General features: G+C 35.4%; 1 protein-coding gene across 2 annotated transcripts in view; it reads right to left on the bottom strand.

The window, feature by feature from the left end:
* UBR1 (ubiquitin protein ligase E3 component n-recognin 1) overlaps positions 1 to 13,513 on the bottom strand; it is a 59,656-nt gene that overhangs the window by 5,006 nt on the left and 41,137 nt on the right. Inside the window, exons 27-41 of one of the 2 annotated variants that reach the window (XM_072429036.1) lie at positions 12,580 to 12,689; positions 11,757 to 11,843; positions 9,986 to 10,152; positions 8,410 to 8,615; positions 8,026 to 8,119; positions 7,504 to 7,656; positions 6,820 to 6,917; positions 5,647 to 5,737; positions 4,062 to 4,210; positions 3,914 to 3,969; positions 3,259 to 3,355; positions 2,226 to 2,293; positions 1,713 to 1,863; positions 798 to 885; positions 186 to 322 (exon numbers count right to left, since the gene is read on the bottom strand). In XM_072429036.1, the coding sequence (XP_072285137.1) occupies positions 186 to 322; positions 798 to 885; positions 1,713 to 1,863; positions 2,226 to 2,293; positions 3,259 to 3,355; positions 3,914 to 3,969; positions 4,062 to 4,210; positions 5,647 to 5,737; positions 6,820 to 6,917; positions 7,504 to 7,656; positions 8,026 to 8,119; positions 8,410 to 8,615; positions 9,986 to 10,152; positions 11,757 to 11,843; positions 12,580 to 12,689 (1,752 nt within the window). Of the gene's footprint in view, positions 1 to 185; positions 323 to 797; positions 886 to 1,712; positions 1,864 to 2,225; positions 2,294 to 3,258; positions 3,356 to 3,913; positions 3,970 to 4,061; positions 4,211 to 5,646; positions 5,738 to 6,819; positions 6,918 to 7,503; positions 7,657 to 8,025; positions 8,120 to 8,409; positions 8,616 to 9,985; positions 10,159 to 11,756; positions 11,844 to 12,579; positions 12,690 to 13,513 lie in introns of both variants that reach the window. The other variant, XM_072429035.1, reaches the window with a different exon arrangement.

Here is a 13,513-nt window from a genome sequence, read left to right as displayed (position 1 = left end):
AAGTACAGTGTGCATGTGAGTATTCAGGTGGTCCCTTTTAGACACAATGAATTTTTTCAAAGACTTACAATTAGGTCTTCATTGCTGCTTGTACATTGTGGTCATTACAAAGATGAGCTTACTGTTTAAAAGTATAATACATATAATTTTCACCCTATCATTGGGAAAGTCTGCTGACATCTTACCCAATGTCTGCAACTCATCAGGTGGCGTCACTCCCAGCAGGTAGTGGAAGAAGAGAGCAGAACAGCGCAGAAAAGGGAGAATGCCTCTCTTTACACAGTCCCAAATATACTCGCCAGGAACATCAACTGGTAGGCAACTGCAACAATACAGTAGAATAAGTAGAGTAAAGAGTAGAATAAGTACAATGTCAAATAATATAAGCTTTTTATTGTGAGGGATTGTTTGCAAACAAGTAATTGAACGTGACATACTCACAAAGATATAGAAAAAATTGGATGAAATGACCTGTAATCAGTAGAGTCTGTGGTCATACGATCAGTATTATTGGTCTCAATGTAAAAACTTCTTTTTACACAGGAAAGTTGTACCTTGAAAGAATTAGACCTAGAACTCCTCGAATAATAATTAACAGGGGGCATGTACAACTTTCCTTAAATTTTAGTTCTCCTCTACAGTTATATTCACACCAGTATTGCTTGATATTGGCCACTTTACCTTATACAACAGCTCTGTTTCAAAGACCGTGTGTGATTAGAGCACTAACAGTGATCTTAGCTGATTATTACAGACTATACCGATTATATATTTCTGAACAAATAAGATTCACTCACCCACTAGTAAGTTGTGAGAGGTCACGATACAAAGCAGCAGCACTTACACCCTCTTCACTCTCACCTAAGGACTTGGTTGGTACAGTGCCTGAGGTCAAGACAACATATCTGATTAATTTACAAATTAGGCACCACTCTGCTTGAAATACAAATTTAGAAATGTAAGATATGTAATAATATAAAATCTTTTGGTGAGGGATAGCCACATTAACAAGACAAGTCATAAAATAACCCTCCAGCATGCCCATGTTTTGGGTGAAGTGCTCATTTACAGAAGAACCCAGGTCTTCTAGGAAAGCAAGACAACGCATTAAAAACAACCACTATAAACTTGTCTCATTTTGCAATGTACAAACAGAGCAGGAAATGTGTAGCCTATTATCTGTCTCTCTTTAAAATAATGTATCCTGGCCCACACCATCCACTAAACCAATGTTGGTGGAAAGTACTGCTTCCACAGAGAAAAGAGGTTGTACTTTGTTCTAGAATAGCAATGGTTTTACGAAGATAGTCATCTTTGACACAAAGGGTCTGACTTATTAAAGCTCTCCAAGGCTGGAGAGCATACACTTTCATCAGTGAATCTGGGTGATCCAGCAAACCTGGAATGGATTCGGTCTGGGATTTAAACCATTCGCTAGCAAATAGCAATTTACTTTAAAGAAATCAATTCTAGGTTTGCTGGATCACCCAGCTTCACTGATGAAAGTGTATCCTCTACACCCATGAATAAATTAGGCCCAAAGAGTGTTTTTAGAGGTTCTTCTTTAGGAACCATTAGGAATACTAAAAACAGCTCTCATGTGAATTTAAATATTGCATACTATAAGGCCATGGAATAAAATCTGGCGATGCAAGAAGTTAAACAATTACTAAACTTTTATAGTATATAACATTTAAAGGCTTTGAAATTACCTGCAGCAGAGGTAAGAATGATTTGCAGGATGTGGGTAATAGTGATAAGACGGAAGAGGTAGAGATGGTTGTATGCAGAGACCAGGGCTGAAGGATGGAGATTCACACCTTCCTCCCAGTATAAAGATGGGAAAGCCAAAACTGACCCCACCTAAGATAAATTGAACAGAAACAAAAATTAAGACATCAAATAAGCTGAAGAACAAAAAAACAAATCAAATATTATATATATATTAGTCTACTGTCATATATGATGATGGTGCTTTATTAAAATAGACAAAAACTGTTTCCTATCAAATCAGATAACAAAATTGCTCTCAAATAAAAAGAAAAGGTTTTTAATTCCACATATTTTTTCTAGAAACAAATACCAGACAAAGGCATATTGTTATTGACTGTATATTTTTGTTGCCCAGTTCTCTGTTTGGCTCAATGCTCTCTTTTATGAGTGACTGTATATATCAGATGAATCACATAGGGACTACTAAGTAATAAAATGAAAGAGGAAGTTACCAGAAGATGGAATGCATCTACAGACAACAAGGATGGCGTTCCTTCAAGCTTCAAATTTGGCAGAAACACTGTCAGTACACGTAAAAAAAAAAAATAGTATAAGCAGATCTAAATTTAAGTTTGAGAACTCTGAACCCTAACAGGAACATTAGTAGAATACCTCTAAGGAACTTCTGCCTACACAAATGTAATGCTGGATATGGCAGAATTCAATCTACATATACAATCTCCTATAATATATATAATTAGATAATTTAATTAGTAATAAACAAGTAATAGGAAAAAAGAGCATTGCACTACACTAGGGGTGCCTACACTTTTTTGGCTTGCGAGCTACTTTTAAAATGACCAAGTCAAAACGATCTACCAACAATAAAAACTTGGACTTAACACCTGTGCCTGGTAGAGTTTATTTTGAAAGGCAGGGTTCAGCGATCTACTCTCGTTGCCTTTGTGATCTACCGGTAGATCGTGATCCACCTGTTTGACACCCCTGCATTTCTTTCTTTCGCAGTATACCTATATGTATGTGAAATTTAAGTAAATAATATACAACTTCATCTTCACTACTTGACACCAATAAATGTATTTAAATGTAATAAACTGTAAATCTGGAAGCCAAAGATTTCAAACTCTCAAATCAGTTTAATAGCAATGTTTTTTTACAGAAGAATTACACTTAAAGAATGTTTAGCAACAACCTTTCCAGGAAAATGTTCTGGAAGCTCAGATTGATCTGGCAAAACTAAGCAAAATCAAGCTAAAAAGCAAACTAAGGGACATTAATACCAGAAACGCTGATGACTTTTTCTGCTGGTAATATCCAATGGCAATTTGAACCATATTCACATTTCAATTGCAAAAACAATCAACGTAACCTTCCAAAATTCCTGTCATATAAAGACCTTTTTTTATATTAAAATTTTTATGTGCTTATTTAAATAATAGTATATTAAGCTATTCAAGCCTGAAAACAAAATTAGAATGTTTCAATCTCTCTGCTTCTTCCGATAATATTGCACATATACATTACCTGCAAGTAACTGTACCAGATGGTTCTGTATTGTGGTCTGGTGACATGTAACTCTTTGTGCTTCAGCAAACTTTACTAAAGCTTTAAGACCAGCATGCTAGAAGAAATAGAACATCATGACAAATACTTAAATCTTATAATCTATATAAAGAATATATATATATATCTCAGCCTATAGAAAAGAATATATATGGACTAAAATGTACTAGTTTAAAACACTGACATAATTTAACATTATCAATCAGGTAAAAGATCACAATTTAGGTGACAATCATGTTAACATTTATAAAAAAAATTCATAATATTTTTCTCAAAGCTATATAAATGGTTGAGCCAGGTCATATCTGAAATACACTATAAAGCAGATCAGCAATACAGGAATGCACTGCACAAAGCCCAAGGTGGAAGTGCTGGTTAGTATAGTAAGCATTAGCTCATCCGTAGCTTGTGGTTATCCATACAGCAGAGATCACATTACATTAAATACACACATTAAAGCTATTGTACAGATATCCCCTGCTGCTCTAGTAACAGGAGATCATAATGTAAAGCAGTGCAGCCTCAGCCAGGGTTTAGGTAAAGCTCTTAGTCACAATGCATTGAGAATCTGCTGTGTAATATTCACACACTTAACACTTTCCTCTGCATTCCTTACCTGACGATTTTGTAAAGAGCCGAACAACGGCTTGTCTTCATCCTGCAGTAAACTCTCTAAAACAAAACAAGGTCTGTTAGATAAACATCTGTTGTATTATGTGAATTGCATGCATTTTTATGAACAGATATCTGGAAATCAGCCTTACCAAGGCACTGAATTGTATATGCACACGTATTCCATGTCATCACAGGCATGCGTGGGTCAGTTTCATTTGGAGGAACATTCAAGCCTATTCGGTATACAGTAGTGGCAAAGTGGACAAGCATTTCTTTTGTGCTGGCAGAAAAATTTGGCCTAGTAAATAAAAAAAAAAAATGACAATTATTTAAGGTTTCCGTTGTACATTCAACTGTAAAAGGCATAGCATGTTTTTTAAACTGTTTCTCTATTTATTAAGAAACATACAACAACCATTTCTAAGAAGTATCAATGATATACAACTTCACAGAAATCAAGTGAAGGGCAGACCTGTAGTTATAAAACAAAATAAATAAATAAAAAAAATCCAATCATTCATGGATCAGAGTTCCAATCTTTTTTTTGTAGAAAATTCAGTTTTTCCCAAAATGTGTTTTTTTAAACAAGGAGATGTACTCTCTCTATTTGACCACTGACAATAAGACAGATATGGCGCAAAAACAACCCCCCCAATGGGCAACCCCGTTTCTGTGATTTTGTGTAAACAGGGAATTGCCTTCAAATCTCTAATAGAGGAAGTAAAGGCAAATCACGGTGGCTCAGAGGTTAGCATAATATTAAACTCTAAAATGGTATTCAGATATAGCAAAGTATTATTCCTTGCAGGGCTGTTAATTCTTCCTTATTTTGCCTAGGAAAAACACTTTCGTTTTGCATATTGGCCACAAATGCTTCCAGGCCTTTTTGCGGAGTCAATGTTTTGGGAGACACTGGGAATGATTCCTAAAGCATTTTTATTATTAACAGACAGCAATCAATTTATTAGGATGTGGTTTACTAAGGGGTCTAATTATAAGGCAATGAATCTCATATTCACTGAAACATTCCTTGGTGGAGAATGTTCCAGGTCCATGTGTTTCAATGGCAGTAATTGACTGGAATGGTTCTGTGAATGTCAGATTCACCGTTTTATAAAAGGAGCCTTAAAAGTCAATGTCAAAGAAAATGTATCTGTTCAGTTTTGACTATGTGTTTAGCTGGAACATTTTATAACTATTGCAGTCATTTCTGCAGCCCAATGCTAAAATTGCACCTAAACGCATACATACTGTAGTTGCAAATGCATACTGTAAGCTGACTGGGCAATAATACTGCATGTGTGTATTTTTAGTGAATTTGGGTGGTCTGCTAGACCTTTCTTTTTGCAGAGAGCCTAAAAGCAAAAAAATGTGCATTAACAGACACAGAAGTGTGAAGGGGGTCTCAAAGAACTGAAAGCAGCAACAAAGCCACATTGTATGTTGTCCCCATTGGTATGGATAATTTATGACACAAATTTAACAGGCTATTATTATCACAAGTGACCAAAGTAAATATATAGAAAGAGAGCTTAGGTTAAACTTATATTCACAGTGAAACAACACTGTTGGCAAAAAACTTTTATCACCTGAAAAAGCTTACAATGTTGATTACTTAAAGAATATATTCAGAGGCCTTTTCAGAACCTTGTGTGACTTTACTGCTGGCCAATTGGAATAAGCATTTACATAGCAAACAAATTCCCCTACAGGGTTAATAAAATAAATACTTACGGTGCTTGTACCCCAAAGCTGAGAATGGAACGAAATTCATGGCTTGGATTCTCTCCACTCTTTTGAAATTCTGGTGATATGGATTTATCACCTATCAGGAAATATTAGATTAAAAAAGAGTCAGAAATTTACAACCTGTACACAGAGTTTAAATACATTTTCCTTCACTTCCTGTGGCAAAGAAGCATAAGGGAGTAAAATATATTATCTAAAAAAAATAGAGAATTCCTATCTTTGACAGTTGTCATTGAAACAAGTATCCCCAGCTGGAAAATGTACCCACAGCTCTAGTAAAACTAAAATATTCTCTATCTCTTTCTGTTTTAATGAAAATGGTCACCAGGACAATTCGAAAGGATGCAACTACCAGATGGCAACACAGACAAAATAAAAAAAGGAACTGGGGTTGCAACCCACTCCCACTCCTAAAGCTGCGTACACACGTCAGATTTTTCTCGCTAGATAATCGACATCGGCCAGATATCGGGCGAGAATCTGGCGTGTGTACAGTCGGCGTCGTTCATCGTCCGTGGATCCATCCTGGCGGATCCACGAACGATAAACGACGACCGATCCTAATGCAAGGGAAGGGGGAGAGCGCGCAGCAGGGTGCCGCTCCATCGTTCTCCCCCTCCCCTCTTCATAGAGCAGAACGGTGCTGTATGTACAGCACCGTTCATGCATCATGTAGTCCTTTGTCGTTGGAAAGGATAGTGAAAGATCCTTTACAAAGACAAAAACTGCACGTGTGTACGCAGCTTAAGGCCTGTGCCTATTTCAAAAAGTCAAAATTAATTGTTGGGGAAACCTGGATGGACATAAGATACACTGCTAACAGGCCACAAATGCCGCCATTTTAGTGTACAACTTGTGGTTTAAATGATATTTAGTTAATGAAGTTAATTTGTCAACAGATTTTCCAATTTATTGGAATTTGGTCTAAATATCTGAATACACTAGATAAAAAAAAAACTACAATATAAGTAAAATAAAATTAACCTATGGTAAACAAAAAAATGACTTAAAATATGCACAGTAAATAATTTGTTTTCCCTTTCAAAATATACCCTTGTTAGTTGTAAAGAGCAATTTGTTATTTATTCCCTTCTAAAAAGGAAGAACAATGTTTTATGAATTCATTTAACTTAATATATATTGAATGAATGAAAGAACCTTTGGGGATTTTCAGATTACATCCTGATATCCTTGTTGCCACAACATCCAGCCAGCATGAAAGCGACAATACTTGTCTCAACGCTTCAGCTTCGGCGCTGCAGAGAAGATTAGAAAGTAAATGTATACAATTTTTTTGTTATAATGAGATGAAATCAAGATCTAAAACATTACATTACATATTGTGTGGATATAGCTAGCATCTAGGGTTTAAAAAAGACTCAGATAAAAAAAAAATGAATAATTCATTAACTTTATTACATTTCAATAAAGTAATTAAAATCTGCGAGCAGGCAGGATTTTTATTGCAGGGACACTAATAACACTAAGCAGTACAGCCTAGTATGGTGCACCAGAATGTGTCAGGTATCTGAGCATCCACTAGGGGTGCTGCAACTGAATTCATTTCTGCCAAAGAAGTGGGAGTTACGTCCAGCCTGGCCAAACAAGATAATTGAGGATCCACCATCCAGAAGACGACCAGGTGAAGAGCGAAGACAGATGAACGTAATTAAAAAATTGCAATCAAACAGATGTTTATTTTATTGCAGCAATGACTTTGAATCAACTGTCTCCTATGCAAAGAATGACCTTCCCAGTTGCAATTTTTTATTCGCCAATAAAATATTTTTGTTGTTGTTAGAAGGCAAAAACCTAAACTGCATTCACAAAACTCACAATTACCTTTTAACTTGTTGTGCTACAATGGGGATGATAGGAATAACAGTGTTGCAGTGGCATTTGCACAATGGACACAAGTACTCTCCATTTCCCAGATCATAGATCAGATCCATATGAAGCCGTTGACGGTTATTCGCTTGTATGGCTTCAAAAAACCTAGACATAGTAAAATACAACATTAGGATAAGGAGTGTCCATAAGACCTAAGGACTACAAAATCTTAGTATCAACTATAATGGGGTTAGAACCTGTAAGGATTTTAATTACTGCCTTTGTCCATGTTGGAAAATAAAACACAAAAATGTGAGTTGTACCGAAAACAGGAAAAGAGAAATATCTTTATTAGTATATATGAGATTAACACTAATGAAATACATAAGAGGTAAGATGTGAACACTAAAAGAGGAGACATTGCTACATTACCACAATCTCTTTTTCCCTGTATTTTAGTGTGGTAATTAAGCCATGCTAATGTGATGCAAGCCACCGACAACATTGAAAATCATATTAGGGGATAACACTTACTTTTGCCAGCAGGTCACATGCATTACATGACCACAGCTTCCTGTAAAAGTTTCAGCAGACAACTCAGGGCTTCTAAAAAGTGGATCAAATGTTTCTATGAAAAAAGAATGTAGAAAGAATAAAAAAGATCCCAATGCTACTTACATGAATACACATCCTGCATAAATAGCCACAAATATACAGACTTTCTGCACTGTACATTAGTGGAATAAAGGACAGGTAGTCATTGGCATTTAACAACATAGCCACCCAAGTGGGAAACTTTGTACTGCCACAGAAGCCTAAATTCAACGTTGCAGGTCTATTTCTACCTGTATAACTGATGAATCATAAATGGACCATAAGCATAATTTAACTGCCGATGGACATCCAGCAAGTACGTACCACCAGAATGTATGACAACTGTTCCTCGGTTCTGACATAAGGTGGTAGATTTCTGTACGCAGGCAGTTAACACCATTGTGGATCGGTCCAGTCTGACTTCTTGTTCCTCCTGGCACAGGATGCAAATCAGTGCTTCCTTCTCTGGTATAGATGGACCCCGATTAGGACCTAGAGCAACCTTAGAGCCTTCATCCGCTGTTAGTGAGCTAAAACAAAAGATTTTTCTATCAACATTGGGTTGCTAGGCCATTAACATCTTTTAGCTGCATGAGCACTAGTAACCAGCCAAAGTTAGTACAAAAAAAAAATGCAAAAATACTTTCATGTAGTTACGTATTAAGAAACCACTAAAAGTATTTGCATACACTTTCATACTGCTTGTATAAATACTAATTTTATATTAGCCTTCTGTGGGGCAGAAATAATACATTTGTTGTGTGTAGTACTGTAAATCTAGCACTGTGAACATTTATTTGTATAGGAGGGACAGAAGATAAATGTGTACTGATGTCTCTACATTGTATATTATATATGAAAATTATGAGAGAAATGGTGACCAAGGCAGCTGAACTTCATTAGACATTTTTCTACCTATGATTGCCCATCAAATAAGCAAGTACCTTTATGGTAATTTCAGAAAATGGAAAAGGTGATGTGCACATAGGAGATTTATTACAGTGTTAAGTAATGAATTATGTACAAAATGAGCAACATATGCTGCTAGCCAATCTAGTAAAGAAAAATCAACAGAATATAAATACCTGAAATAGAACAAATGTATTATTAAACAATGGCTTTATAAAGTTTTCCATATGGGCCACTTTGCTTTTCTAAATGTAAAAAGTATGCTGTTTTTGTGCAGGAAGATCCTGTCACTACTTATTACTATTAAAACAAAACCAAAGATTGTTAGATGAGAGACTTCTAGGCTGCATACATCACCACCTACCCCTGGGCCCAAAATTTTGCTGCAGAATATAAATATGTTCATATATACACTGAAATATAGTACTTCAAATGTACACAAGCAATTCGAAAGGCATTTTTTTATGTTTGTACACATTTGTTCATGAATAAAATACATTTGTTCATGAACAAGATGAATAAAAAAAAAGATACAGACAGATAATTGATACAGCCAAATCAAGAAAATCTCCAAGCTACCCAATATTTCAGGGTTATTACATACCCATTTCTCTTGCAAGACGTACCCAGTTTTTTGAACTTCCAATAATGCAATAATGTTCTGAGGGGGGGGGCTGTTTTTTTTTTTGATAAATTGCAGGGCAAATATATAATTGTGTAAATTGCTGCAATTTAGTATTAAACTGCTGAGGGAGACAAGGCAAATCTAATATAGATTTCCTTTATTGTGTTTAGTTCATAGTGTAGTAAGTGGTGACAGGGTCCTTTAAATTCATTAAATTACAAAAAAAGGTGAGAAAACCTTGGTAAATTTGAAAAAGCCATGGTCCTCCATCTCATGTAGTTCTCTGCTAACACCTGAGGATGGTTAAACATATGGTTTTTAAGACATTAAACAAATATTCACTTTGATAACACACAAATAGCTTACATCTCCTCAGTTGGAGTGGAGGCCTCTTGCGCTTCTTGAGTGTCATATAGAAACTTGTTTGTTTCAATAAAGTTCTTTTGCAGAGCAGTCATCTGATCCATGATTTTCTTGCGATGTAGTCTTGCTGCCTCTGCTTTTCGTTTCCTCTTTTCTTTCTCCTGAGGGCTCTGTCCCTTTGAACACAAACAGGGGATGTCAATGGGTATCTGAAGCCGGAAGTTCTTGCTAAAGAAAGCAGAACAGCTAACCAAGCAGTAGTACCCCCAAAGCTATTCATCGTTTTCTTTACCCAGTTTATAAGCAACAGAAACATTTATAAGATATGTACACACTTAAATGATTCTGACAAGTTAGATGATTCTTGTCCAACGTCGTTCTTGGATCTGTCCTGGCGGACAGATACTAAAAGTAGTATGAAAAAGAAAAGGAGGTAAAGCTTGGGTTTCTGTCAAAACAAACCTATATTGTAATATATTGTTACAGGGATAAACTAATATTAGAATATACATAAACTGATATGGTCTTGATCCATTATAAAGTCATGGATATCATCAGACCAACTCTCTAGATGGGGGTGCTGCACATACTCCTTTGTACCTACAAGGAATAATATTCTAAATCATACCCTTATTTACCTGTTCCTTTCCCTGGCATACATCTTAATCATCATAATATTTTCTACACACCCCCTGAGGAAGAAGTTCAGGTGAAACGTTTCGGGACAAGAGCGGTTTAGCCACAAATTACTTATTTTTTCATATCACAAAGCTAGGGAATTTACTTTTCTGGAGAATTGGTCTGATTATACCCATAACTGCATAATTGGTCAAGACCATATCAATTTAGGTATATTCCAATAAATGTTTACACCTGTAACAATATATCACAGTATAGGTTTGTTTTGCCTCTTTGTCTTACCTCTTTTCTTTTTCATACTACTTTTAGCCAAAAATTTGGGGTGACAATCATAAAATCACACCCGGAAAGTTGCGATTCTTATATACATAACTACACAAAAGATACTAAATATGTTAAGATAAATAAAGCAAGGGAACAGTATGGCAGTGTATTGTGTTGGAAAGCCTTACAAGGAGCATCTCTCATTTTGCAGCACATTATATGTTCATTTTATTTGTTTACAGGTAGGAAGATCGCATAAATAACATTGCACTTCAGGGTTTAAGTAGTTTTTGGAAAATGCTGTCAAGTTCCACCCTCTACGTTTTTTTTTTTTTAACATTCTTTATTTTTTATTTTATTGGGAAAAAAGAACACAATACATAAAAACCACATAGATAGAAACAATAAAATCTCAGAGTAAGACAAAAAACTGAACAATGGTAAGTATGGGGAAACAGAGACCGGTGCATTGCATATATCACATCATAACACAAACAAAGAAGTTACTCGTGGTCCACCCTCTACGTTTTAAAATTTTTACAGTCTATCTGAGAATTTTGATAGTAACATGAAAAAACAAGCACAATAACTAAACCTTAAGGTCCTGTGTTAATAGCAATATGGAAGCTGTTACATTTATTTTTTTAGAATGAAGGGTACCAGTGCTGTCCTTATCTTTAATACTAATATTGTCATTACCAATTATCAATAAGAAAACGTGACATGCATGTAGGTTGCTAATTCAGACTTTGTTGCCTTCATGCTTGTTACAGTGAATTTGTGAAGCCAAAAACAAGAAAACCAGAAAAAATGGGGAACAAAAATTGAGACATACAGTAATCATGGCATGCTTGCTTTCCAAATAGCTTACCTCATCTAGTTTAGCAACATCAGAAGATGCTGCAGCAATTGCTGTTTGTCCTGACTTTTCATGCAGCCGTTTCACGGTTTCCAAATACTAGAGTGAAAAGTATACATTTAAAGCAGTTATGAACAAACATTGCAAAGGAGAATTAGTTTGGCAATAATAATGCTAAAATTTCATGTTCACATCTAAAGTAAAGAGGGTAATATACATTTAGCAGATATAAGAAATGGGGTTTTACACACTAGGTAAATGCCTAGCTAATAATAATAATACACTGTTAATAACATTTTTTTTTCACCTCTTGCCTCAGGTAAGTTGTCTTAAAGTGACCTTCCACTTTGCCCTCTCCTTTCCCCCCATATTCGGAACATTTCCAGGTCCTGTCACTTTCCTGTCACCTGCGCAACCAAAAATCTGCCCCTACCTTTCCCCAAGACCACCATACTTTTTTACTTTTTGTATATGCTCTTATCTCTCGTCTGGATTACTGTAACATCCTCCTCTCTTGTATTCTATTATCCCGACACTCTCCTCTACAATCTATTATGAATGCTGCAGCCAGACTTCCCCATCCTTCCCACCGCTCCTCTTCTGCTGCCTCTCTTTGAATTTCTCTTCATTGGCTTCCTTTTCACCTTAGAATCAAATTCAAGCTCCTGGGCTTTGCCTTCAAATCCCTTCACAGTTCTTGTCTGACTTACCTTTCTGACCTGGTAAAATTTTTTTCACATAATCTACTAGTGAGATTCTCTAAAAACTGGTAGAAAATCTGTCCCTCAGAACAGTGGGGAAGGAGATTTATGTTTCAAAAGATTGGATGCATTACCTGCAGAACCCAGCAAATCATGTCTTTTAGAACGTCCAGCTGTGTTACACTTTTCAGCTTATCAAGCAAGGACACAACACTTAATGCATTTGGATCTGAGCTACCAATTCCTGCATAGAGAAAGAACACATTGCAGAGAATGAGAAACACTTTGAAGCTTTAAAATGTGCACACTGAAGGGCGATCATCCTAATACAAGCTTTATTACCTCATTGTTGATCTGAATCAAGCATGCAAGATAGATGTTCAGACTTTACTTGCTGTGTACTGTGTGAGATGTCTATAAATATTTTGTTTTTTTTTGTTTTTTTTTTTTTTGGGGGCAGAGGGTGTCCAAGACTCACAGCAGTTAATTAATTGTTGTCTGTGTCATGTGGAATTTCCCTTTACTTTCTGTCCTGTAAATAATGTCTGTCAAAATAGTTGAACTGAAAACCCCCCTTATCTAAAACAACAATATGTGATTGCAAAATTGCTGAAGAAATTTAGAAAGTTAATAAACAATTAAACAATTGCATTTGAAATAAAATATAGGGACCAGACAAATGTCATATGTGAACAGCACAAGGAGTAGAGGTTTCTAATATAAGGTCAATATGCATAATTTTTTTCTGAAACTCATATTTTTTTCCAGTACAATACGTAGATATTGTAACATGTGCTTTTAGTTTCAAAGTACAAAAAAACAAAGTAATACTGAAATATTTTCTTTTATTAACTACCAGCAATGTGTAAATATAGAATGGTAAAAATGTTATAAATGTCTAGCTTATTAATAAAACAAGAATAAAAATAAGTTAATAAAAATCTTAACAAATGCTTAGTTTGAACATTTTTTAAATTCTAAGACTGAAAATTTTAATTCTTATGTATAAGAATATATATAAGAATAAACTATGCCAAGACATGTTTGATTTACATAAACATAAGGAAT

This window comes from Pyxicephalus adspersus, chromosome 12 (assembly GCF_032062135.1).
Source record: "Pyxicephalus adspersus chromosome 12, UCB_Pads_2.0, whole genome shotgun sequence".
In the NCBI taxonomy this organism is placed as follows: domain Eukaryota; kingdom Metazoa; phylum Chordata; class Amphibia; order Anura; family Pyxicephalidae; genus Pyxicephalus; species Pyxicephalus adspersus.
Note: the sequence above shows the minus strand (reverse complement) of the source record. Positions and strands in the feature narration are given on the sequence as shown.